This window comes from Tachysurus vachellii, chromosome 1 (genome assembly GCF_030014155.1).
Source record: "Tachysurus vachellii isolate PV-2020 chromosome 1, HZAU_Pvac_v1, whole genome shotgun sequence".
In the NCBI taxonomy this organism is placed as follows: Eukaryota; Metazoa; Chordata; class Actinopteri; order Siluriformes; family Bagridae; genus Tachysurus; species Tachysurus vachellii.
In genome coordinates, this window is record NC_083460.1 from 16367704 (window position 1) to 16395203 (window position 27500).

At 42.0% G+C, this 27500-nt stretch overlaps 2 protein-coding genes across 2 annotated transcripts; both read right to left on the bottom strand.

Moving 5' to 3' along the window:
• Window positions 1–5478: 5478 nt before the first annotated feature.
• Window positions 5479–9519, bottom strand: LOC132848794 (calcium homeostasis modulator protein 5-like). The gene is made up of 3 exons (XM_060874800.1): window positions 8977–9519; window positions 8484–8754; window positions 5479–7203 (listed from the first exon to the last, which is right to left on the bottom strand). The coding sequence occupies exons 1-3, from the start codon at window positions 9276–9278 to the stop codon at window positions 6823–6825; spliced, it is 954 nt and encodes a 317-aa protein (XP_060730783.1). The 5' UTR covers window positions 9279–9519; the 3' UTR covers window positions 5479–6822.
• Window positions 9520–11498: 1979 nt separating this feature from the next.
• On the bottom strand, window positions 11499–27204 carry mms22l (MMS22-like, DNA repair protein). The gene is made up of 25 exons (XM_060874814.1): window positions 27083–27204; window positions 25154–25333; window positions 24883–25008; window positions 24741–24793; window positions 24309–24396; window positions 23904–24081; window positions 22961–23054; window positions 22675–22805; window positions 22392–22505; window positions 21678–21839; window positions 21345–21407; window positions 20826–20945; window positions 20491–20720; window positions 18324–18821; window positions 16400–16566; window positions 15980–16130; window positions 15745–15869; window positions 15224–15366; window positions 14986–15142; window positions 14543–14709; window positions 14239–14450; window positions 13648–13814; window positions 12602–12698; window positions 12305–12472; window positions 11499–11677 (listed from the first exon to the last, which is right to left on the bottom strand). The coding sequence occupies exons 2-25, from the start codon at window positions 25327–25329 to the stop codon at window positions 11602–11604; spliced, it is 3663 nt and encodes a 1220-aa protein (XP_060730797.1). The 5' UTR covers window positions 25330–25333; window positions 27083–27204; the 3' UTR covers window positions 11499–11601.
• Window positions 27205–27500: the final 296 nt, after the last annotated feature.

Here is a 27500-nt window from a genome sequence, read left to right on the forward strand (position 1 = left end):
CGTCATCGGGCATCAAGGCAGGATACACCCTGGACGGAGTGCCAACCCATCGCAGGGCACACACACTCTTATTCACTCACGCAATCACACACTACAGACAATTTTCCAGAGATGCCAATCAACCTACCATGCATGTCTTTGGACCAGGGGAGGAAACCGGAGTACCGGGAGGAAACCCCCGAGGCACGGGGAGAACATGCAAACTCCACACACACAAGTCGGAGGCGGGAATCAAACCCCCAACCCTGGAGTTGTGAGGCAAATGTGCTAACCACTAAGCCACCGAGCCACCGAGCCCCTTGGTCTTGTACAAAGATAATGATTATCATTTTGTAAAATCTTGTATGGTTTCACAAGGTGAAAATGCAGACCCTAGTATTCCCAGAGTGTATTATACAGCTGGGTTTCTTATGGCTAGGAGCTGCGAGTCGTCAGGTACGAGACTTGAAACAAAACCTGGTTGTATCAGGGATATATGAGGCGCGGCAGTTTTTCTGCTTTCCTTGATGGACTGCAGCCAGGACACAAATACTCTGTAAGGCTGCTGCCTGAGGAGGCTGTGAGTACTGTCTATTATTGCAAGCAACATCAGAGCAAAGAGAAGTTTCATGCATCCTTCACCAACATTTGGACAATCTTGAGAAAATGTTTAACAGAGAACTGAGTCAGTATGAAGTCTTCCAGGTATTACTTTGACCTGGGTGTGTGGTTGTATACAAACAATAATAAATCACAGGATTAAATGTTTCTCCTTCGTCTTTGTCATTATCTTTAATCAGGAATACGAGACCTCTGGGGCAAGAGGAAGAACAGAAAGAAGGAGGTAGTGTGGAAAACTAATTCTCTTCTCAAATCAGTTTCTGATACATGGAAAGTTGTGATCTAGGAGAAGGGATGAGGACTTTGATGTAAGGACCAGGGAAAATTCCTAATGCCGGAATTGGAACAGGAAGTAAAGTGGATTAAGTCTAACAAATCCCAGTCCAGATGCATCCCAACAATGAAGGTGACAATAAGAATAGTGTGCATTCTTTAGTCACGTGTTCCTGGTCTCTGACAGAAAGTGCCATTACAGTGTCATCAATCCCAGTCAATTGCTTCACCTTAGACTCTAAACACATAAAACAGATCTGTTTTAAATATTTTAATTCAAGCCACAATTCATTCATTCATTCATTCATTCATCTTCTACCGCTTATCCGAACTACCTCGGGTCACGGGGAGCCTGTGCCTATCTCAGGCGTCATCGGGCATCAAGGCAGGATACACCCTGGACGGAGTGCCAACCCATCGCAGGGCACACACACACACACACACTCTCATTCACTCACGCAATCACACACTACGGACAATTTTTCCAGAGATGCCAATCAACCTACCATGCATGTCTTTGGACCGGGGGAGGAAACCGGAGTACCCGGAGGAAACCCCCGAGGCACGGGGAGAACATGCAAACTCCACACACACAAGGTGGAGGCGGGAATCGAACCCCGACCCTGGAGGTGTGAGGCGAACGTGCTAACCACTAAGCCACCGTGCCCCCTCGCCACAATTCATTTCAATGATAAATCTATTTTTTTAAATGAAAACATGCTTAAATATTTAAAAGTGATTAGTATGTGGACAAAACTGTACCAGTAAATCAGACATTTGTTTTCAAGCATTATATAGTTCTTGTAGTTGTTTCTTTTGGATGCATGTTGGCATGTTCCATACAGTAGTTCCTACGGTATGTGTTGTTTGTCCTGTTTGCAGTATTGCTGTAAATCTGTATGCTCTAGTAAACAAAGAACACATTCATTCATTCATTCATTTTCTACCGCTTATCCAAACTACCTCTGCGTCATCGGGCATCAAGGCAGGACACACACTGGATGGAGTGCCAACCCATCGCAGGGCACACACACTCTCATTCACTCACGCAATCACACACTACGGACAATTTTTCCAGAGATGCCAATCAACCTACCATGCATGTCTTTGGACCGGGGGAGGAAACCGGAGTACTCGGAGGAAACCCTCGAGGCACGGGGAGAACATGCAAACTCCACACACACAAGGCGGAGGCGGGAATCGAACCCCCAACCGTGGAAGTGTGAGGCGAACGTGCTAACCACTAAGCCACCGTGCCCCCTAGAACACATTCAGTTTAAAGAAATTCTATTTGAAAAATGGTTCAAAGTGCTTTTTTTGAATGCTTAGAACCCTTAATTACTCAAGAAACCTTAAAGAACCTTTGCGTAATTTCTTATATATCCAGTAGGTGGCAGCATTGCATTAATATATATTCACTGAACGGGATGTTTTGTGTGTGTGTGTGTGTGTGTGTGTGTGTGTGTGTGTGTGTGTGTGTGTGTGTGTGTGTGTGTGTGTGTGTGTGTGTGTGTGTGTGTACTCTAAAGAATTGTTCAACCTAGAACTCCATATCATGTATAACTATGCAAAAGAAATCCCTCTAAAAATGTTAATAATAATCTAGTAATTGCTCACATTGCAGTTTTTTTTTTGTTTTTTGATTGGATTCTGAATGTAGAAGTATGATGTGATTCATCATTCTTACTTAACACAATGTTCTTTCACAAGTCTGTGGTTTTTAGAGCAAAGTGAGGATGAGTTCTCAAATCCGAAGGTGTGCATTCATTTTCTCTAACAGCTGCTCTGACTGTGACTGTGATGATCGATAAATAACACTCACTAAAATACATCCCTCTGTGTTTGCAGGGACAGACAAAATAAGACGTGATATAAAAGGAACAATAAAATGATAAAAAAAAATTATTGTTCAAAGTCGTTTATAAGGTGAGTTTTCATGGGTTTTGTTTTGGTTGTTTAGACGATTATCCACCACATAGGGAAGGAGTCTCCAGTGTCGGCACTTTGTAAGAGTAAGTTTTATACTCAAGACATTTTGGATCCATAGCAGACATTGTTTTATCTTCTTAGTCATATGGTGAGTTATGTGGTGTTTTTTGGTCTCATGAATGTCAAATGAGACAGGTTTGTGTGGGGACGTCTGTATATGGTGTAAGTGAGAACAGGAACTAACTTGTCTTGAAGAATTTGGTAACACTAAACGGACTGCTCTGTTGTGTGATCTTCTAAAGCCCAAGTAGGTAAAGTGGAGGGAAGTTGAGGTTAAGGGGGAGGACTTTTGAACAGACGATTGGTATAAACTATTATTTTGTCTTCTGGGAAACATGTAAATATCTTATGTGGCGTCTGAATAGGAGTCCTAAATAAAATGAGCTCTTTAAACAATTGTCCCAATCAAAAGTTTTCAATTTCAGTTTCCTGTCACGTTTCTGAGCATTAAGATCTGTAGCTTATCAACTTAATCTGTTTTCTTTTTCTAATGGAAGTCTCTGTGACGTGACATACAGCTAAGTATGGTGACCCGTACTCAGAATTTGTTCTCTGCATTTAACCCATCCAAAGTGCACACACACAGCAGTGAACACACACACACACCATGAACACACACCCGGAGCAGTGGGCAGCCATTTATGCTGCGGCGCCCAGGGAGCAGTTGGGGGGTTCGGTGCCTTGCTCAAGGGCACGTCAGTTGTGGTATTGCCAGCCCGAGACTCGAACCCACAACTTTAGGACTTCCCCCACAAAGACTCTGTATTCAATTTAAGATTTGTTCGGAGCATCAGACGTCCCCTGAGGATATTTGGATTAACAACGTTCTTACTTGAGATTAGAATTAAATACTGAGAACTTAAAGAATACCCACACCAATCAGACATAATATGAAATATGGTTTAGGTCCTCCTTTTAACACCAGAGAAACTCCACACTTCCTTGTTGATCAAATTGAGATCCGGGGAATTTGGAGGCCACGTCATCACTTTGACATCTTTCTCATGTTCCTCAAAGCTTTCCTGAACAATTTTTGCAGTGTGTCTTGTCAAGAGCTTCAGTTTATGTTCACATCAAACATCATATTGAAGAAAAAGTTTAATCGATGCGACTTTAACCGTGAAATGTTTGTTAGAGCCAGTAGCTTTTGATCTTCTGGGATTTTCACACATACAACAATCTCTAGAGTTCTGACTTTCTCTAGAAGAGTTCAGAACATTGAGCATAGAATCGATTCTTCAGAGGATAAAGAACCATCACAAATGCTGAAAATCCTTGTGCTCAAACAGAAGGTTGAGAAAAGGTGAAGGCAGGAAAATGTGAAAAAATCCATTTTTGGTGAAAAATGGGATTCCAGTGCCCTGGGATTCAAACTCACAACCTTTTGATCAGTTGTCCAACACCTTAACTACTAAACTACCACATCCCCCTATATATGTTCTTGACTTCTGATTTTCCACTTGGTCAGAGTTTTTAGTGTTAATACGTTCATCAGCTGAATGAATCCTGCACCGCGGTGGGTACTTCCTATCCCCAGATTTCCTGTTTCTTTAGTTGCAGAACAAACCTGACAAGTTTTAATCACAACGTCCGTATTACACATTTATGAAACAAACATGAAAATGACTTCCCCTGAAATGTTAAACAACATCGTTCCCCGATGCTTAGAAATCACACGGATCTCATCCATACACCGTAACGCAAAAGCTATAAAAACGCTCGGTGTTGAGTTTGCAAATCAGGCATCAGATGATCGAAAGTGTAGCTGGCATTTCCTTCACATCTGCGGTTATAAACTGGGTTTCCTGAGCTGCTGTGTGTTTCTTTTTAAATGCTCAGAGACAAAACCCACAGCAATGAATTTATGATACCGTGAACCAACACTCGTAACATACCAATCTCTTTTAAGGAACTGATTCAATCTGGATTATTAAGGGCTGAAGTAAAATTTTATAAGATGGACACGCAAAATTCAGTTTGTTAGAATTGTTCAGTCATGGAAATGTGATGAAGAGAAATGTTTGAGATTTTGGTTTTTGCTTCAATTGGTGCTTAATTTGAATGAACAGCAATTTTCAACAACAAAAAAATTTCCTTTGTAAATAAATAATAGAAAATAAAAACACATGACATGAACATTGGCGAGCATGATGCCTTTAAGGTTAGCAGGTTAGCCTCACACTTCCAGGGTTGAGGATTCGCTTCACACCTTCACCGTGTGTGTGTGTGTGTGTGTGGAGTTCTCCCTGTTCTTCAGAGGTTTCCTCAGGGTTTTCTGGTTTTCCCCTCCACTCCAAAGACCACTCCATTGAAGGCTTGTCTCTAAATTGTCCATGGTGCAGAGAACGGGTAGCTCAGTGGTCATGGTGTTGGACTACTGATCAGAAGGTTGTGAGTTTAGATGTAAGGTAAAGACCATCACTGTTAGGCCCTTGAACAACCCTCAGTAAGATAAGTGTGTCTGCCAAAATACTACAAAGTGTGTGTGTGTGAGATTATGCCTCACCATGGGGTGTCCATGGTGTCCTCTGTGATTGGCATCGCTAAATAGTGTAAATGTAAATGCATTGGGAACACCGGAAGAACGTGTAACTCCAAACAACTTCACGCAAACTCTTTATATTGCAAAATGTCCGGTTTATTCGAAATGATTAAGAGTGCATATATTTTAGGAAAACACATGACGTGTGTAACAGCTAATGGATTACAGCAGAACCTCACCAAATCCAATATGGCAGACGCGCAGGCTAAGGATAGCTAAGACGGCTTCTACCGTACAATCAGAATGTATAGTAACAGTTCTTAGCTTCCTAAACACTTTGTAATAAGACAGTGTTGAAGGTTTCTACATGGTGTGTTTAAGGGTTCCTCCAAAGAAGATCAGAAAGGAACTCTTTAAACTCTTCATGACAAAATATCACATCATGACATGTTTGATCTAAATTCCTGCCAAAAAATACATTTTAACAAGAAAAAGGAGGCAGCGATGTCACAACTATTGTGCATTTGTTTGTAGTTATAACAAGTAATGAAGGAACATCCTTCACTGAGATCTGATGATCTCTACATTACTCTGAGAAAAGGGTTTATATAACCAAAGGAAAGCGACGTGATATAAAGACTCACATGCTGTAATGGGAAAATAATCATAGACAGAATGCCATGACGTGACCCAACACCAAACAGACAGCTGTTACTCGGTATGTTAAAAAAATGTCATCCTATAATTGAAAAGTTCCTGTTATCCATTATGTTATAAGTGAACAGGCATAAAATACGAAATAAAAACATTTTCCTAAAATATAGTACATGAAGTGTAGTATAAAGTAAATTATCAGAAGAAAGACTCTTTTTTTAAGTTTTTTTTAACAGATTCACCTAAACGCAACGTTATGGTTATTGGACACTCGGTGTAGAATGTGTTCTCTAAGGACGGAGGGCCGAAATGGCCGATATTCTAGTAAACAGATTAAATATGAACGAATTATAGCAGAGATGGGGGACTTGAGTCATATGACTTGACTCGAGTCAGACTTAAGTCGCAGATTTGAGACTTGAGGCTTGCTTGACAAATATTAAAAAAGTCTCGACTTGACTTTGACTTGACATTCATGACTTGAGACTTACTTGTGACTTGCATGTGTGACTTACTCCCACCTCTGAATTATAGCATTCAGGATGAAACCTGAGAAATTGTTATTATACTGAGTAGAAATTAGAAATTGTTCTTATACTGAGTTGTTTAATAAGATGTTAGTGCTTTGCTTTAAGTTAATGGGACGTTTGAGGAGTTTGAGGAAACACACCGTAGCCGATCCTGAGGTAAAAAATAAAAGATGGTAAGTAAGCGCTTTAAAATCTCACCAACACAAAGACTTTAAGGGACTATTTTCTTGCTAGCTTTGCTGCAATGCCAGCTCGTCGGGCAAACATAAGTAGACTCTATTGTGCGGTTCGTCTCTATCCGAGGCTGTGTTCCATTTCCAGTGGTATTTTCTCTGGACTGTAGTCACGATTAGGATGTTCTACGTATCTCTGCAGCGTGCTGTAATATTGCTCGGCGTGATCGTACGTGTATATTTCCGAGATATGCTCCCAGGCTTTGTGATTCGGAAAAGGAAAATCCTCGGGGTCTTTGTTCTCGAAGAAGCTCTTGAGGTTTCGCTCGGCCAGTCGGGTGGCGTACTCCTCCACGAACGAGTCAAACTTCTCACTCTCTTTCTCTTTGTACACTTTCCAGAAGGTGAGCTGAAGGTAGCTGACTTGAGAGCGGCAGTTTTTGTAACACGTACCAATCAGACCGGCCACAGTGCAGCTCATGATCAGGATCCAGCCGAGGATCTGAGGAAAAGATCATTTGCGATGAGAATTTTTTATGACTTGTTCGTTAATAATGAAATAATTGTCCGGTTACTCAAAAATACAGAAGTGTCTACTGTCACAGCTGGCAAAACAATGGCTAACTGCTTAGCATAATGGCTATGCTAATCTGCCAGGACAGTGCGACAGCTCAGATGTAGCTGTATTTGAATAAAATCCAATAAATCACATTAGAAATAGGAATTCAGTTCAATTTTCATCCAAGGAGAGAAATGCTATCTGGGTAAGTATGTGTGCTCTGGAAGTGTGCAGCGATGTAGCATCAATCTTGAATCATCTCGTCTACCGAACGTCAGCTTGCGATGCTTTGAGGCGGAAGTGGACGAGAGGAAGTGTTCAAAAAAGAATCAGAGGCCAGGATAAAACTAATATTCATCCAACGACGCCATGACACGTTGTTGTTTGGTCTGAATTAGTAAAGCAAAATGTGCTTAACTAGCCTCCATGAAGAGACCGTGATTGTAATGATTTACTTAAAATGTTTATATATATATATATATATATATATATATATATATATATATATATATATATATATATATATATATATATATATATAAACATTTTAAGTAAATCATTACAATCACGGTCTCATCATTACAATCATTACAATCACATTACAATCATGGTCATGGTATATACACATTTCTATATGTAATTTTGGTAACAGAGATGCCCTACTGTACAAAGTGACTATGGCAGTCAATATCACTGTATCAAAAAAACCCATCTCCCTGCACACCAGCAGCTAAACACAGTCATACAGTTCTACATACAGAAACCCAACAGTGTCCTGACAAATACTGTAGTGTTGCAGCGATAAAGTAATTTAATTGTCTATACTGATTGTGTAAAAAGAAATAACCATGGAAAACTGCCCTGAGGTTCTAATTATGAGCCATTAACCACCACAGTGTGGATGTGAAAGTGGATTTTACTTTCGAGTCTCGTAAAAAAGTGAAACTTTTATCTTTCTTTTACATACAAGTTTGTATTATGTGGGACAGAAATGGCTCTACTGAGATGTTTACTGGGAAACAAAGCAGTAGGGAGTGGTAGCTCATACGGTTAAGCTGCCACTGTTGGGCCCCTGAGCAAGGCCCCTAACCCTGCATTGTGTCTGACCTTGTGCTCTGACCGTGGAATATGTTAAGAAAGAATTTCACTGTTCTGTAATGTATATGTGACAAAAATAAAGGCTGCTTTCTTCTTCAGCATCGGTTCATTCGTAGCAGTATTACCTGAGACTGGGCGTGTAGAATTAGCAGAAGCTCCTTGATATCCGAGGCCGGCATGTTGGACGTTCCACAAGGCACTTTGTCCAGCTCGTCCTTGCACGTGCTCGTCCTGTTTTTACAAAACCAATTGACCAGTGCTTGTTCCTCCAAACCGCTCACAGCGCACTCATAAAACGTACCATTCAGCAAAGCGATGCTGAGCCACATGATCGGTGCCACGAGAGCTCCAACAATCACGTTAAACAACACGGATAAACAGCCCACACAGTTGGCCCTACAACAGCAAACACAACAAACAAACAAACAGACACAACCAAGCAGGCAGTTATTGGGAAAACAATCAACATTAACAATAAGAATACTAATTATAGTATTATTATTATTCATTATTGCTCACTTTATTTTTATTACACAAGGTATGTGGACACCTGAGCATCACATCATGGTTAACACATGATGATCTGAGCTGTTTATGTACCTGTGTGGATCTCCTTACCTGTGAGGACAAAGCTTCCTGGGGTTGAGACAGCATCCTGTGTAGAGTCTCCAAAGACTCGTGCTCAGGAACAGGCCGACGGTGAAGAGCACGAGCGCGGGTCCGAGCAGGTAGGTGAGCCCGTACACCATGTTCTGCTTTACGTTGCACGGACACTGGAAGGACAAGAGAGAGAAGATCCTTTCTCCTCCTATGGTAGCGATGGCCATAATACCGTACCCGATTTTAGTCTTCTGATTAGTGAAGAAGCGCAAGACAGCGTTCAGGGAGTCCATGGTCGGTTTCAGAGATACAGGAAGCATTCAGAAGGATAAATAACAAAACAACTGGAATAGAAGAGAAGCCTAACTTCAGAACCGTGCAGAATCCGATATCGTAATTCTTCCCCAAAAAATAAATACAGAAACTTGCGCGTGCTACAAAAAAAAAACGCGCGTGCTGCTTTTATTGTTTTGTTTCTTTCTTTTCCCTTTGTTTTTTCCCCTCCCTAAAAATCTCTCCCTCCTCTCTCTGTCTGTCTCTCTCTCTCTCTGTCTGTCTGTCTGTCTCTCTCTCTCTCTCTCTCTCTCTCCCCCAGTATACTGTAACTCCTCCCAGCTTATTATTACCCCTACACCAGACAGGCTCATCTGGTTTTGCACTTCCTGCCAGCATACACACAGCACTGCCTAATTGCATGAAAAGTGCATGGTTTCGGTTACGATTTTAGACTTATTAATTCCTCTGAAGTGCAACAAAAGAACAACAACAAAAGAGTTTGTTTTCTTTGAATGTATGCGCGTGCGTTCGGGGGTTGTTCAGGGTGCGGCTGCGTGCGCGCGCGCGCGCTTACAGAGCCACATCTGGCACTGCGCAGATGTTAAAGAAGTTTGCATGTGAATGGGATTCCTGGTGACATGAATTTATCTTGAGTGAAGAATAAATACCTTCCTCTTATAAGACTTTAATGAGCACTATTAAAAAAAATCTGCTTTAATCCCTGACCTATTAGTTCTAGCACATAGATGTTTTTTTTTTTTTAACACAACCCTAATCTGGAAGCCAGCCAAATGCATGTAAATGTGATACAAATTTCTCTCCTTTAGTGAAAACAGACCAGAACAGGACCATGATGGGATGTCAACAAATGTTAATCTACAATCATGTGTTTTGAGTGGACAATGGTTTAAAAAGAATAAATGATGGCTCTAAGGTTTTATACCACTAATTTGGCCATAAAGTTTGTTATTGGTGGTCAAACTAGTGGGAACTGCAACAAGCGTTAATAAAGGGCCCTTTGGGCAAGTATCAAGCTGCCCCCAGTGGAGCAGGAGCAGCAGTCAAGACACTTAATGACAGGCTTGAATACAACATAGCCAGTTTAAAAATTGTAACTTCAGTGATCTTATATCAAATAACCTGAATGAATTAAGGTTCATCTGAAACGAGCTGAAAGACCAGGGGTGTCCGGAAAGGACTGGTGTGGGTGTGGGAAGAAAAATCCACTCCTAATCTACTGAAAGCCTAGATGGACAGGGGGAATCTTCCAAATAACACCTTATAGTGTCTTATAGTGGCATTGTTCTATTCTACTCTACATAAACTGTACACGGTAACAGAAGGGCTACATTCTTCTACACAATGTTCATCTACAAACAGACTGATTTGATGGGTATGTCTGAGATCACATCCAGGGAATTAGTCTCCAACCCTCAGAATCAATAAAAGCTTTCAGGGTTAATGTTACGGACATTGATGGAAAGAGAGATCTTGCAACGTCATGATTTATCATCCGACTGCATAAGACAATAACGGCACCGCCATTATCAGCCGAGAAGCCTTACAGTTATACTGCAAGACCAATAATTTATCACGATCACGGAACAGACTATTACAGCGATCTTAAAGACATTTTTTAGGTTCACTTTTGTACATTCTTCTAATAAGCTCATGAAGGAATCCTCTTAACGCAATTCAATGATCCAGAAGGTGCACGTCTTGTGTCCAACCTGCCTATGTTCTCCACACCACCCCACTGCTTCTGTCCTCCACTGGCTTCCGGTAGCTTCACGCATTAGATTCAAAACACTGATGCTTGCCTACAAAGCCAAAAACAGACCAGCTCCATCTCACCTCAAAGCCCTTATCACTCCTCACACTGCACCTCGCTCCCTCAGATCTACCAGCACTGCTCCACTGGTCCCACCATCTCTCAGGGTAAGAAGAACGTACACATCATGACTCTTCTGTTCTGGCACCGAAATGGTGGAATGAACTTCTTCTAGATGTCTGAACAGCTGAGTCACTCTTCAAACTATGGCTAAATACTTAAACTAGCACTTTTAAGTTGATGGTATTCTACATTTGTTACCTACTAAATTACTTCTGGTGTCTGCCAAATGCCGGAAACTAAAACGTCTTACATTAAGCCATCTTTTAAGATCTTCACCCTCATCGCTGATCCTCTATGACGGGACACTGTTTATTGCTCTTTGTGAAAATCAGAAGCTTTGATATATACACATATGTAACAGTAGACTGAATGAAATACAGCCATATTTATTGAAAGGTACAAAAATTGAGATGTACAATGGAAAATTTATGTACATTATTTACAATCAAAGCAGAAACAAAAGACAGTAAAAGTTAATCTTCTTCTAGAATGATTATTTCAGCTTGACCAGCATCTCCCAAAAGTGCCAGAAGATTCCTGTAGGCATTTCTGAAACAGAGACCATGAACTGTTTTAATTTTGTCAGGTAGGAGACATCACCACATTTCTTAAAGTTCAAGACTGGGTTCTTCTGCTTATACGAGTCGATGACCCATCGTCATTCATCAGACTTTCAGTAAAGCGGTGTGTAAATGTTTAAATTAAAAAATTCTGACACATTATTTTTCCTGCATTAATACTGAATAATGTTTGTATGTTTGCTGAACACCAACAACCAGAGTGTTCTTAGCTCAGCTGACAGCCATGGCTACAAAACCCATAAAGGTCAAAGCTTGCTGAAAGCTAAAAACGGATAAATGACGACTAAATGGTGAAAGAGCATCTTTTAAGTCACAGTGAATCATCTGTTAATGCAGCTTGGACACAGCACAGCACTGGCTAACAAACACTGATCTCTTCCCCCATTTTTTTCATATCAATCATGGGGATGTTTTGATACGCTTTCTTTTAAATCGTCACGAAAAGACGGGTGTCGTTAAAATTTGTGATCCACATAAATCGTAGTGACTATCTCACGACTCGAAAAGTTTAGATGTAAGTAAATGCTCCTTCAAATGTGAATGTATCTGTTTAATAAATGAGACATAATATCTGTTAATCTCTTACGCCCGTTACCTGAGAGACGTGTTTTTTCCGATTCCTCTCTTCTGTTCTGTGTTGCGTAAACTCTGCGAGAGACCCGGAATCAGAGCCGACACGGCCGACGGACTGAGGACTGCTACTGTCTCCAAGGCACTATACATCTGTAGCTCATACACACCCTCGTTCTCCTCTACAAACGTTCTGGGAACACATACGATACACACATGAGCTTTTTACAATCAATAAAAGTCCCGCACTTTGCTCTACCATGAATGCATACTATTTTAGTACAGATGTTTACATCCTGGTGTAGTAACAACAGGTTCGAACCTGAGAACTGTGACAAGCTGGTCGCACGGTTCCTCTCTGCCTGCTGAGGAACATCTCTCCACGATTAGCTGCACACTTTCTGTACTCAGCTTCTTCACTGCAACACACACACTGTATACATCTACAATTTCTGTGTTTTTTTTTATACATTGCAGAAGACAATTTGTTTGTGTGCATTTGTGTTTCAAACACCACCGGATGGACGAGCGTGTCAGAGCCGGAAGCAGTTGATTGAGCAGATTACAAACAGCAGCTCAGGATTGCCTCAGCACATTCCGTGCGTTGGTGTGGTGAAAGCCTGACTGAAAACTACTCTGTGGAGCTCGTGTTAAACGTTTTGTCTGATGCCCTCTGGTGGTATAAAGAATATAATGTCGCTCACAATGTCTCAGTCTTACTCTCGCGAGGCGGCTACGAACACGGAGGTGGCTTTGATTTGCTTTCGTTTCATTTTCATTCATTGTATAATCTGACATAATGAACAAATTGCAATTGCAAGTCTGTTACGGAAATTTGTTTTAGGATTCGTTTCCAGGATTTAAGATTATTTTCTGCTCAGACTTGCAGGCTTTTGTTCCAAGAAACAGAAGCCATGCTTTAAAGTGCGAGAATAAACAAAACTCATGATAACACTGTGTATTTCTTTTTTTTATCTGTTTCAGTATGAAAAGGTTTGCCTGACTCTTGTCTTTGAAATTCGAGCAAAGTCTACATCTGTAAGCTTGAAATGATCTCAAAATGTGTCACTGTTCCTTCTGTCCCTGGGGTTTGTACAGGAGAATTCAGTTTTTTTTGTGATTATATTTGCATATGCTTTTATTTTTCGCATGAATACACACTTTACAGTGAAACATTAATGAACTCAACTTTACTTTACTGCCATTTTCCACATTTTCCAACAGAATGTTAATTTGTAATTCTCATATCTAATACTCTCATGTTAATGGTCTAGGCTCTTAAACCAGTAATGGAAGTTCTCTGAAGAGCACCAGCTCTGTGGGTGTGCTACAATTGTGTGTGTGTGCACGTGAGTGTGTGTGTCCCACCTTGTGGTTCGTTAACAAGCATCATGCACCGCAGCACATGTGCTAGAGGCACAGTGAGGAGAGCGGGGTCAGTATCGTTATTACGTCTCAGGAGCTCCAAGAGGAACGTGAGAACAGCTGCCAATCGAGGAGGAGGGGCGTGTCCTCTGAACTGCAGGAAGTTTTCCCTACAGAGATATATGTTTGAGAGAGAGAGAGAGAGCGAGGCAGTGAGAGAGAGAGAGGGAAAGGGAGAGACAGAGAAAGGGAGAGAAAGAGGGAACGAGAAAGAGAGAGAGAGGGTGCGGGAGAGAGACAGCAAGAGAGAGAGGGAGAGGCAGTGTGAGAGAGAGAGAGAGAGAGAGGGAGAGAGAGAGATCGAGATCAGGTCCACAAGTTTGAGTATCTGCTTCCAGATTGTCTTTCTGCCTGTTACTACTTCTTCCCATTACGCTGTAGATCTCAGTAGTGATTGAGTTGCAGTAATATAATTTGATGTACAAACGCATATCTGTATAATAAAGTAAACACAGTTCTTCACCACACACTCACTCTAGCGCTCCAACTGTGTGCAAATAAGAGAGAGGAAAAGTGAAGGAAATTTCTTTTAACCTGAGAGCCTGTAAGATGGTCCTCCTCAGTGCAGCCCCTCGTGTTGTGGGCGTGGCCTCACAGCCAGCCAGCAGCACCGGATGATTGGCTACTGCGCCGGCAGTCGGCGCGGTCGGGAGGAAACGGCTCAGGTACTGAGTGATGACGTTACGCAGCTGCTGCTTAAGGTAAGACAACTGAGTCTGGGAAACGCCCACTACAGCAGAGAGACCCTGAAAACACAATTATGTTTGGGTAACAAAGCTCAATCACATCATGAACAAACATAAACACACATCGTATAGATAGCCAAAGCACCACGGACCTGCAGGTAGAGTGGCAGAGTGTCCCGTATAGCGGAGAGCTGCTGAGAAGGCGGAGCTTTATCCTGCAGCAGGGAATGAGGGAGCAGCAGGACATCGATGATGCGTAGAAGAAGAGACTGAGCTTTAGATGTGGCCAGTAGGGGGCTCCAGTGCTTAACTATACAACCTGTGAACAGGTGCGTACACACACAGAGATTAGATATCAGACATCAGAGATTAGACAGTGTGGGTGATCAGTTAATATAAGATGAGTTTAAGAAAATCACTGTAATTATTTCTATCATGTAGCGAATCGAAAATAAACTGTAATATCCTCAGGATTATGTGTATCATATAAAGTGGGTGGGTTGAGTGTAATAAATGGAGATAAAACAGCATAATGAGTCTGTTATGCTAATCTTAACTGGGAACTTCTCCAATCCTAATGTGTTTTGTGCCACACCTAGTGTCCAGTAGGTGATGTGCAGCCCTTCTGTGCTCTTGTTCACCATGTTGGGTTTGATGAACTTCATGATGTCGCCCAAGTACTCCAGCGCTTTACACACCAGAGAGACGCGCTCGGCCTGCTGCTGCAGCCCGCAATACACACGACCTACACACTAACACACAAACGAACCTTAAAGAACTAACCGTCATTCATTTAACAAGTGTGAAGAAATATATAGCATGTATGTGTGTACCTTTATAAACAAGGTCAGGGCAGCTTTAGGTTCTTGCGTAGCAGCGTTCGTGTTCATTCCGGCTCTCTGAAGCAGTGGTTCTACTTCTGGTAGTCTGAGGATCAGCGCGGTCATCTCAGCTAACTGCTCCTCTAAAGTCCTCTCTGCACCCAGACGCATTCGGGCAGAAATAGCGGTCGATTTCATATGAAAGTGAAAGATTTAACGGAGAATGACACACTGATGAACAGCAGCAGATACTGAAGAAGCCTTAAAGCAGCCAATATGAGATGGTTTGAGGTGAAGAATCCACATCTCAATAAATCTCGCAAAAGCTAGATAGCGAGATAAAATGTTCACCTCAAGGCATTAGCTAGCTTCTTTTGCTCCATGTCCATGTTTCCCAGGTTTGTTGGAATAGTGCATCGGTCTTCACGTATCACTAATTCACAAATGCTAAAGTTTCCGATTCTTTAGTGATCCTATAGTTAAATATATGATATATATATAATAAACATACAAAATATTAGAGATGCATGTACCCGATCTTCTGTTGTGTGTGTCGGTGTTGTTGTGTTGATGCTGCAGTAGGATACAGCGAATCCACGATCTCACACACAGAGCCTGGGCGGAGTCACCAGCAGAGCTTATCTTACGCACTAGCTCCCTACACACACACACACACACACACGCACACACATGTACACGATTAAGCGACGGAGATAAAGTTTTAAAATTCAAAGGAAAAAAAAGAAAAGAAAGAAAGAATGCATGTACTCATTCTGCAGCAGGGCGTTGAGGTAGCGCGTCACCAGTACAGGCCGAAGCATCTCGTCCCAGCCGAAGCACTGAATCATGGCCTGGAGTGGGCGGGGCTGAAGATCCTGAGGGGCGGAGCTAGGCAAATCCAAAGCTAATAAAGTGAAACCTATTAGAAAAAGAGACAAAGAAAGCATATGAGTAATAATATACATCGAATACATCCGACATCAATCACAGCGAATGGAAAAATGTCCACAATGTTCCTTGGGTGTTGAATTGTAAAGTGTTCAGAGGACAACACAGGATGCTCACTACACGATAATGACACCCAGAAAACAGCTGGCTTTATGTTACGTCATGTCACATACTCAAAATCACTGCTTCCATGATAGAGCACATCACATTATACAGTATCAGACATGACAGAGATTTGACCTGCTGCGGCGTGCGCCAACTCTTCTGGCGAAGTCTGTGAGATTCTCAGTGAGCGCAGGAAAGGCAAGAAGTGAGTCCACAGAGTGACGGCGACCGCGAGGTGGCGCTCTTTAACCACATTGGGAGGAAAAGCGGCACTGGTACATTGTGAACACTGCTGCACCCTCCTGCAGGGGAAACAGGAAGAGACAAAAAGTGTGTCATTCATACATACCACATAACTGTAAGAACTGCACAGATTTGAAATATATATCATGTAGAGTCTCATGAGTTAGATTTGCTAAGAAACGACCTTTCGACAGTCTTTAGATTCATTTTATACATTTATAGTTACGTTTAACGTTGCACAAGACGAGCTAGTTCCTGCTATAACATACTGGAATAATCATATCTGTGTAAATCTTTAGCCACACCCACAAACACGCCCCCCAAAGTTCAGGTAATGTTAGGTTGTTTTCTCTACTCATTGTTTTTTATAGAAATAAACAACAGATACTAATTAGCAAGTACGAATTTCACAATAACAATAAATCTCAGCTTCACTCGGTTGACTCTTGAAATGCTGTTACTGTTTCTCTTTACAAAAAATAAATTAAAAAAAAAAACAAGATATGAGAGAACAGCTCAGAAGACGCATCAGGGCATTTTTGGCTTTATTCCTTGCATCTCTCTCTGGATGCTTTGCATTAGTGCGGCTAAGCAGCTGGAGGATTTGTAATCTTATTTTGGGAGGCGATGATCCTCCTGTGTTGTCATTCAGCCTTAAAGCAAGATGCATAGTATCTCACACACACACACACACACCACTGAGACTTTTCAGCCGATTGATTATCGTCTGAACTCATTAAACTCGTTTACTGCTCTGGAAAGGCCCTTTCACGTCTGTCAGCCCAACACACACATACACACCTACACACCATCTTAATCCCTTAGTACACACATGATCCTTAATCCCCCATAGTGCTTCTCTCGCTCACACACACACAGCACCTGTGACCCCTCTTAATCCTTCCCCTACTGGGGGTACAAAAACATCCACTTTTGCACTACTGAACTCGTTCCTGTTTATAAACACAGAAACTCTGCTAGATCTCTCCCTCTTTAGTTGTTGATGGATTGCGCTCGCCGACAGTCCGCTCACGTCCTGCTTCGACGTTCTCGCTCACCTGAATAAGCGTATCTCGTTACGTGGTCACACCGACACCCAAGCATCATCAAGACCGAATGACTGACATCGATTTCCAAGCCGATTCGTATTCATATGAATTCGATTGATTGCACCTCTAATGACCTCAGACCCTTGGGCAAGCTGTGCCTAGATGCGAGGGTTTAAACGTTTTTCCACAATGTGTATATGATATTCGGTACAAACCTGTTTCTCTCCATTATGGTGGACGTGCTGAAGCGTCAGCGTCGCTAATAAAAGTGACTGATAATGCAGGCGAAACTGAAGGCTTCCCTGTGATTCATCCCAACCTCATGCTACAGTACTAGTTACCAAATATGTCTAATATTGAGTACAATATCTGAACTTACCTCTGGAATTAGAGCTGTAAGTAAATCAGAGCTCCAGAGCACCAACACCATTAACGTATAATTAAGGGGCGGAGAATTATGTAGGCTTCTGGAATTTTTAGCTTGGTTAGCGAGCGTGGAAAGAAAATTTGACCAATGATTTATGTACATGCCTCTGTCCGAGAGCCAATCAAACACTAATGGTGGTCATCACATTCCCATTCATGACTGTGTGTGTGTGTGCGTGCGTGTTAGCTGAATTGTCTCTGTGACCCATCCTGAAGCTGCTAATCAGATTCTAACTAACTGACTGACTGATACCATTCACCCTACAGTAAACTTTTGGACAGTTTATTTGGATGCAACACAATGTGTGTGTGTGTGTGTGTGTGTGTGTGTGTGTGCTCACCGTAACTGTGTCAGTGCCACCTGTAGGAAATCGAGCGCTGTGTCAAGCTCTTTAGCGCCGCAGGCAGGTAGCAGCAGACTAAACCCTTCGTTAATCAGCTTCTCCTCAGACAGACACAAGGTGGTGCTGCTCTGCCACACCTGGCCCACACCTTCCAAGTAGGCGGAGATTAACCGCCATAGCTCTGCCCTCTTCGGCAGAGGTGTAGTCTTTAAGTAAAACTCTCGTGCAGCACTGCTGAAGCAGGTGGAGATCCTTGTAGCAACCCCACCTAAGTCCACACCGCGCTCCACGAACCCGAGCAGCAGTGCCAGACGACCCCGCCACGACATCACTGCGTTCGCCGCGGGTAGCCGTAGGGCTAAAAGATCGAAGGCGCGGTCTGTGGCGTCCTCCAGATCAGCGCACAGAGACAGAACCAGGAAGAGGAGCAAGAAGTGATGTAGTCCGCTCTCTGACAGCTCTGCCATGCGACGCTCGTGAAACTTAGAGTAGATTCTAGAGGGAAAAGAGAGAGAGAGAGACCAAAATGGAGTGAGAGAATGTGAGTGTGTGTGAGTGTGTGTGTGTGTGAGAGAGAGAGATAGAGAGAGAGCGAGAGATAGAGAGAGAAGAGAGCGAGAGATAGAGAGCGAGAGAGAGAGAGACAGAGAGAGAGAGGAGAGAGAGAGAAGAGAGAGGAGAGAGAGAAGAGAGAGAGGAGAGAGAGATAGAAAGAGAAAGACAGAGAGAGAGAGAAAGAGAGAGGGAGAGAGAGAGATAGAAAGAGAGAGATAGAGAGAGAGAGATAGAGAGAAAGACAGAGAGAGAGAGAGAGAGATAGAGTGAGAGAGAGATAGAGTTACAAATAGAGAGAGATAAGAGAGAGAGAGAGAAAGAGAGAGAGAGAGAGAGATAGAGAGAGAGATCCTCCAGGGCAGGAGGGTTAAATGGCTTTAAAGATCATTTTAAATGTCAGAAACAATGAGACACACCACACTGCTGTAGCTCTACAGACATTCGAACACACACACACACATTTTCACACAGAAACACACATCCCTCACTGCAGCTTTGGGAGGGGACTAGAAATCAATACGGCCCCCTACAGACACCAATACGCCACAGAGTCCGACAGACCGAGTGGATCACCACGGACTGTTTTATTCCATCACTTATCAGACTCTAAAGTGTTGTCGCTCGCACTTAAAAGATAACGAGTTGGACAACTCGGATGATCTAGGAGCTTTGAAAGTGCTGAGAGCTCGCAGCATGGAAGCTCATGTCTATCATCAGCTCAACAAGCAGCCTTGCTCGGATAGACAACATCTAGAAGGATGTTCCGTCATGTCGACCTCGTCGGAACTCAAAATCTGACTCGAGTCTGATCGGTCTGTAAACTAGCTAAGTGAGATTGTTAAAAATGAGCGACCCATGGCAATGACAGAACTCTTTTACATCAAATCAGGGACAGGAAGCATTTCACACCAGCATTTTTTTTTTTGTGTAGTGCAACTTTATGCGCATGAACTCACAAAAGCATCCAAGACTTTCATATGCTGCCAGCAGTTTATTTGCATGTCCACATTTTGTCTTAAACAGTGTGATAAACATAATGCTGCATAAGGCTTGTGTTTGTCTGGCATTGATCTATAAAGGAAACTGAACGGTATACACATGTGAATGGTATATTAACCCCTTTACCGGACACTGAATGAGAAACAACACACTTTTTTGGCCCACCTGTTTGTTTGTTTGTTTATCTGTTTATTTTTGTTTGTTTATCCCAAACAGCTTTTTTCACAGATGAACAGATGCTGCAGATTCTAGAGTCAGAACTGAACACACTGTCCCTGCTGGTCTTATTAATGCCACACACACACACACACACACACACAAACACACACACACACAAACACACACACACACAAACACACACAATCCGCCGCAGGCTCTGTGTGTGTGTGTGCTGGATCCTGACCAGCTCGTCTCCCGCCCCGGTGCTGCTGGAGAAGCGAGCGTCTTCGTTAAGGAGAATTAACCGCCATGCTCGTTAGCTAATTAGCCTTCGTGTGTGTTTCACGTTCCAAACAGCAGGAAGTCATTATGCAGATTTATTCCATTCCAAACACACACACAAACATGCAGACAGACAGACAAGCGCACACACACACACACACACACACACCTGCCCTTGATCTGCCTCCAGGGGGCGCCATTATCCTGCTTCAGGTGCAGCGCCAGCATCCGCAGGAAAATAAGGAAGGAATTGGTGGAGCGGTAGAGGTTGGTGTGATGAATGGAGTTCAGAAGGGCGGGGCTACAGCAACTCTTGGCCTGCTCCAAAAGAGCCAGTGGGGTGGAGCCGATACTGGCCAATCCAGACAGACCTAACCAGGGGACTGAGAACGATCCGTTCTGCAGACATACCGTAAAATATATGAATAAAAATAGAAAAAAAAACAGTCATCAACTAAGAAATTTACAAGGATACTAAAAATAGCTTAAGAAGGTGTGACGCACCAGGTTTTTGCTGAAAAAATCCCAAAGTGTGTTGAGGGCACTGAGGCTGGGTGCCCACACCATACTGAGAGTCAGACAGCAGTGAACGTACATCCGCATCTGCTCCTCCTGGACCGCTGCCTGGACGGACAGACGGATGGACACATGACCATATATTACGGTGCGTGATACATAAACACAAATACCGCAGCACTGATGAATGCTTATTTTGCTGACATTCCACAACCAAAAACGTGTTGTTCTTTAAACTATTAAAAAATAACTCCAGTATCTTAAATTGCTGTGATTTTGCAGGAGTAAAAGGGCCAATGCCACTGTAGCCTTTGTAGATCGTTAGGACCACAGTGACAGCCTGCAAACTACTCTGGATCTCAGATGATATAAACTAAATGACACAGAAAGTTTCCTGAAACTGCTAATTTAAAAAAAAAACTATACGTGACACACGTTATTTACATTACATTTTACATTTACATTACAATCCAAGAGGTGTAGGACGATAAGGGAGTATAAACACACCTTCGTGTCACAGCTGGACTTCAGCAGAACACACACAAAACTCCAGTTGTCCTGCAGCTGTTTCTGCAAAACAAACGAAACCTTTTATTGACACGTAAACAAGTTACACGCAAATAAACACCGTAAGACAAGATGATAATGAGTAACTATAAAGAGTTGATGTGCCACCGTTGAACCGGGTCTAATGCTGTGTTTTAAGACCATTTATTTGTTAAACTACATCCTTATTTATTCACATTTATCATCAACTCTGCAGAAAATTGTCTGGAATTGATGGGAATCATATTTAGACCAAAAGGAAGACAAAGAAAAGAAGACCCGTCCATGTCTTGCCTCGTTCTGAAGCACTCCGTTATGGTTGCACGTTCCGAGCTGTGCGAGGTGCGTGATCAGCCACCACGTGAAGCCGAGCACGTCTTTACAGTGTGTCGCGACTCCTGATGGCGCCCCCTTGAGTATGGAGCTGAGCAGTGCATTCACGTAGCCCCAGAATGTCTGCAAAAACACCACACGGTATATTATGTTTCATTAGAAAGGCAGAATGGGCTTATATCCGTCACTGGTCTACTCCAGATACCTGCCTACAACAGACTGGCTTAGCTGATAGTTAGCTAGCTGATATTACTGATGGTTAGCAAACCATTGTTGTACTTATAAAGCTTTAAATGTAATAAACATTGTGCTCAATATGGAATTTAACAGGTACATGATGTAGAGTGAACACGAGTGTGGGTTTATATACTGTGCATTTCTTTTCCTTTAATGACGCAGGAACTGCATTCGCAACCAGCTGAAGCTTATTAAAGAGACAGCAGGGCGGCATGTAACACGCTGCCATGGTCTATTCTTGTGGTTATTTTAGCACTGGAAAATTAGCCTACCAGTGACAAATTCTCAGGAGGAATTACGACCTTTACTGACCGCTGACGAATTCAAAACAGTAACGAAATGACAGAAATTAGCCCACAGTTTACGTAGAACGTCGGCAGAATGAATAAAAACACATCGGTGAAGGCTAAAAGATGGACGTGCGTCACATATGTGTACCTGTGTGTGTAGAGTTTTGCTTCGGTGTTCCAGAAAGTGGATAAGAAGAATCCAAATCTCTTTAGTGCACAAACACTGATAATGATGGCTCGTCAGCGCCTCGGTGGGTCTCACCTAGAGGAACAGGGGAAGAAATCTCTTCATGTAGGAACATACGCAGAAGTATTAATTTCGTTTATAAAATCGAATGAAAATAAAAAAAAAAATTCTCAGCAGATCCACTTGCAAATGGTGTCTGAGCCAATCCAAGTTCACACCTCACTGCACACACACACACACACACCTTGCTGTACTTGTTCATTGACAGAGTAATAAGGTCACACAGCAGGTTGTTGAGATGATCTTCAAACAGACTGACGCTGGTAAGAGTTTCCCCTGTTAGATCAACAAACTGCTGCGCATACACAACCTGACCTGTGGGTTAAAAAGGAGCACGTTTCAGATATTAGGAAATCTGGTGCATTGGTACAAGAGCTGATTATTTCAGTAGTAATTTTCACTCACTACACAGGGATTCATATTATCTCTAGCCATGACAGCACAGTGTTCACCGAAGTTTGATAAATTACCCGTCATTTTCTGTCCCAAAATGTGCAGGATCTCCAGGATGGACCAGTGGACGTCCAAATGAAGGTGCAGTAAATGCCATGATGGAGGGAAAAGCTGAAGAACAAAATGATGCGGTGAAAATCGTTATCAAAGCTCAAAATCCAAAAAAAAGATAATAGTATATTTGGCAGCTAGGTATTTTAGTGCACATCAGGATGTCCATCTGAAGCTTGACCAAAGATACAGGGATGTTAAACAAACATGAACCCTATCGTCAGGAGATCACAAGCTCAACTTAACAGCCATCTGTGGTCAGGAATTAAGAAAGCAAAACTGACTCAGCGCCCTGTGACGGGTTGGCACTCCGTCCAGGGTGTATCCTGCCTTGATGCCCAATGACGCCTGAGGTAGGCACAGGCTCCCCGTGACCCAAGGTAGTTCGGATAAGTGGTAGAAAATGAATGAATGAATGAATGAATGAATGAATGAACTGACACTCACTCTCCGCTGTCAATCTCAACACCACTAGCCAATCACAGGCAACCGTGAGCTCATGTATGTGGAAAAGGGCAGATAGCGCAGGCCGTTCAGTGTTGCTGATCAGATTTCATGTTAATTTTGTACTGGATCACAGTTAGCAATTAGCAAGTGTCTTATTTTCTCAGTGACTGTGCCTTTATTTGCATATAAAAGTCATGTATACTTGCGGTCCAAATCTTTAGCCTTGGATATTAGCTATCTAAAATCTCGGTTGCCTAGCAACAGAGGTTTCAGCTCATTAAGCGTTTAATAGCGAGCGTATTGTGCAGTTGCCTTCTCGTGAATACACAGGTTCCGTTTAGGGTTCCATGAAAATCCTTAAACATGAAAGAACCCCCGTCGTTACAGAACGCATTCAGCGTTCGGATTTAGAGCTTAAGCTTAAAAGGGTCGACGGTTTATTAAGAATGTGAAGTTGTGTACCTTTCCCTGGTGATGGATAGTGAAAGCGCTTTGGACGTTTGCGGGTAAATCTTTAAGTCTGCCCATGAGCAACGTGACGCTGAGGAGCTGCTCCAATAAAGTGGAGGGAAACTGCACTTCCAGGTGTGAGAACGAAGGGCACAACTCGTCCGGCAACATGTGAGGCGCCTCTAAGTACCTGAGGACGACATCAGGAGAACAGCATATTCGCATGATTTAAAAGACAGACGGAAATCTGTCAGTTTCTTTCCCCATCTTAAGACTCCCGTTTACTCCCTGTAAAATTTCCATTTTTATCTCTCTCTCTTTTTTTTTTAATTCAAGTGAGCAACTGAGGATTAAGAGCCTTGCTCAGGGGCCCAGTGGTGGCAGCTTGTCTGGATCTGTAAGGATGTAAAGAGTTACCTGTGAATAAAGACTTTAATGTAGGTGAGAAACAGCACACACTGCTGCCTCAGTTCCTCTGCTTCATAATGAAGGCTACTCGCTTGACCTAAAAGACAAAAAACATTAATGAGAATGTTTTAAACAGACAGGCATTCGTTCATAGGAGCGAATAGATCACACCTATGCTAACTGAATGTTTATAAATGTCTGGAAACGATAGGCATATGCCAGTAAGTGATTATATTTTATGGCTTGCAGTCCCAGTGAAGGAGGCGTGACATCAGTTTTCTTCAGTTTCACACAGAGAGGTGCAGGTTTGTTCATTAAAGCACATGTAACACTGCCATACCTAATAAACTCATTACCATGTCACTGACGCAAGGAACGAACGCATGAATGGTTGGAATTGTGCATTTATGAAGTAGATAATTCTTCTGTAATGCTGCTTACCAAAATCGTTGGAGCTCGACTGAACCAGAGTTCCCAGCTTGAAGACTTTTTGTCTGAAAGGAGCGAACAGATTGAGAAATTAAGACACAGCCGACGGGTATGGCAGTCGCACAAATCGCCTGCTCACACAATCTGCACTCACCTGAACAAGCCAAACAGAAGCTGAGTGGACTCCAGCAACGCCGTCTCCGTCACCCAGGAAAAGCCGAACAAATCCACGGTGTCTACTTCGAAGTCGCAGGGAGCCGGATCCAACTTCAACAGCAACCTAGAGGAGATGTGCAACTATTTATATGAAGACTCGACACTCTTTATTGTAATGACCAGCCTTTATAAGCGGTGTGATTCGATGTGTTAGGGAGTTACCCATAATGCCCTGAGCAACAGTGCAGTTTACATCTGTGGCCTCATACCTCTTTAGGACGCCTCGGCTGACGTAGCCATCTGACGACAGAGTTTGCGCTTCTTCCCTGCCTTTTTCAAAAGCGCATGAGAAGCATGGAGGCTGAGCGAGGGACGAGTCGCCGAGCTCCTCGTCCATAAAGGGCGAGACGGGTGGAGTGAGCGACTGACTGAAATCATCCTCCATGTTACTGCAGGAATAAAGTAGAACGTTTCTTCATCAATATAACACGAGCACGATGTATCTTTAAAAAAAAAATCTAATTCAGAATTACAGCACTAGATTAATACAATAACACACAAACTGGTGAACTGAATTAATGAGTCATGGTTTCGTTATAAATAAAACAATTACTACTTATAGCTGTTTATAAATGGTTTATAGCTGCTATAATGCAATGACAGGAATGAAGATTATAAATATATAACAGTTTCTAACAAAACCAGGCACTGGAATGTCTCTGCTGTAATTTAAAATTTTTTTTTATTATTTCAGTTTCTCTAAAGACCTGATCCAAGTCCTTGCAATGAGATTTCTATCCTATTGTGATTATTATATTTATAGAGACTGAAGTGCTGCTCAACACAAACGACGGACGTCACGAATGCAAACAAAAGCTCACGTAGGAGGAAAAAAGAAAAATGACTTTGGCACATTTGAAAGGAAGTCAGCCGATCGATTCCCACTCCATCCTGTGAGACATTTAGCTTGATTTCACCCCCCTTTTTTTGTGCAAACCAATGTCAATTTCTTACCCACGAATCCTTTTAATTCAAGGATTAAATAAAACACTGCAAAAAAAATAAAAAATTATTGATTTTTGTATCGCAGCAGGAAAAACATTACATACAGCTTACTAAAAAAGGGAAGAGATCCTAAACACACAAAAAACTGTAGAAAAACTGATTATTACACATACACACACAAAAAAATTCATGGGCACCTAAATCAATAAGTACGAAGCAGGGTTTGATGGTAAATAGCCTACACGGACATGCCACATGTCCAGATATTACACAATTACACCATTTTAACGCTTAAGAGGGAAAATTTTTGTTTTTGTTATGTTATTTTCCACACACTACTATGTGCAAGTAGATAGTGAAAAAAGTGAAGTTGACTGCATTATAAGAATTCGTTTGAGATACAGCTACCGGGTGATGTACGTTATGTAGTGCGGTATTTGGGATTCTTATCCGTGTAACTATTCCCTATTTGTAGTATTAGTCAGAGAAGCAAATGTCTATATGAAGCTACCACCACCATGTTTCTTCCTCCACCTCACAGTTCTGCCACATTCCCTCCATTGGATTTTTGTTAAAGGATTTTAGTGTTTAGTGGGATATTCGTGGCAACATTTGGACATTTTCAATGCATTTGGACCAAACTCCATCTCATATGTCTTCACTGAACTTTGTCCTGTCTTGACAACAGCTCCTTGATCTGGTAGCAGAGATGGGGGACTCGAGTCATATGCCTTGACTCAAGTCAGACTTAAGTCACATATTTGAGACTTGCTTGACAAATATTAAAAAAAAAGACTCGACTTGACATTCATGACTTGAGATTTAAATCCATTTTATTTCGTGTTGATAAGTATAAAGTTCAAAGGTCGCGAATACTTTTGCACTGCACGAGCACTATACAAGCCATTTTTACTTCATTTCTAAAACACTAAACTTCTAGTATAGAAGCTTTTTGGATGTAGTTGAATGGGTATAGAATCACACTAAACAAACCCGGATGTAGAATTGTTGTTTGTTTTTGTTTATTTTAGCCCAAAGTAACTTAGCCATTTGTTTACATAGCTAGCTTCTTGTCAGTTAAAGTGAAAGAAGACACATGTCAATGTACGACATTCTTGTCGCGTTTTAAACTAAAAATAACGTTACTTATCTACATAATAAACCGCTAAATAAAGTTAAAACACTTTATTTACCTCAGCAATGTTGACAAGTCGCAGCTTTCATCTGAACACTGAAGTCCCGCGCTTCTGAAACGCGCGCAGTGCGCATGCGTATGCAAACATCCCCCAAACTCAGTCTGTGGTTGGTCGAAAAGTTTTTCAGCGGGTCGAACGAGTGCGCGCGCGCGTATGCAAATATAACTTCCTAAACTAGGCCTGTGATTCGTGAAAAGTTCATGAATATATTATTCATAACTGTAATTACTATATAAATACATTTTGTTTATGTTTTGTTCAATCAGCCATTTCTTTGCACAAATTTCATTCACATAATTTATATATACTTTTATATATATATATATATATATATATATATATATATATATATATATATATATATATATATATATATATACACACACACACACACGTATATATATATATATATATA

Coding starts and splice junctions, on each gene's coding strand:
- LOC132848794 (XM_060874800.1), bottom strand. CDS start 9,278: ATGCTTCCTGTATCTCTGAAACCGACCATGGACTCCCTGAACGCTGTC. Junction 8,755..8,976: donor AGGAAGCTTTGTCCTCACAG/GTAAGGAGATCC, acceptor TTGCTGTTGTAG/GGCCAACTGTGTGGGCTGTT. Junction 7,204..8,483: donor TTCTACACGCCCAGTCTCAG/GTAATACTGCTA, acceptor TCTTTTCCTCAG/ATCCTCGGCTGGATCCTGAT.
- mms22l (XM_060874814.1), bottom strand. CDS start 25,329: ATGGAGGATGATTTCAGTCAGTCGCTCACTCCACCCGTCTCGCCCTTT. Junction 24,397..24,740: donor GTCGAGCTCCAACGATTTTG/GTAAGCAGCATT, acceptor TTTGTCTTTTAG/GTCAAGCGAGTAGCCTTCAT. Junction 21,408..21,677: donor ACGGAGTGCTTCAGAACGAG/GCAAGACATGGA, acceptor TTTGTTTTGCAG/AAACAGCTGCAGGACAACTG.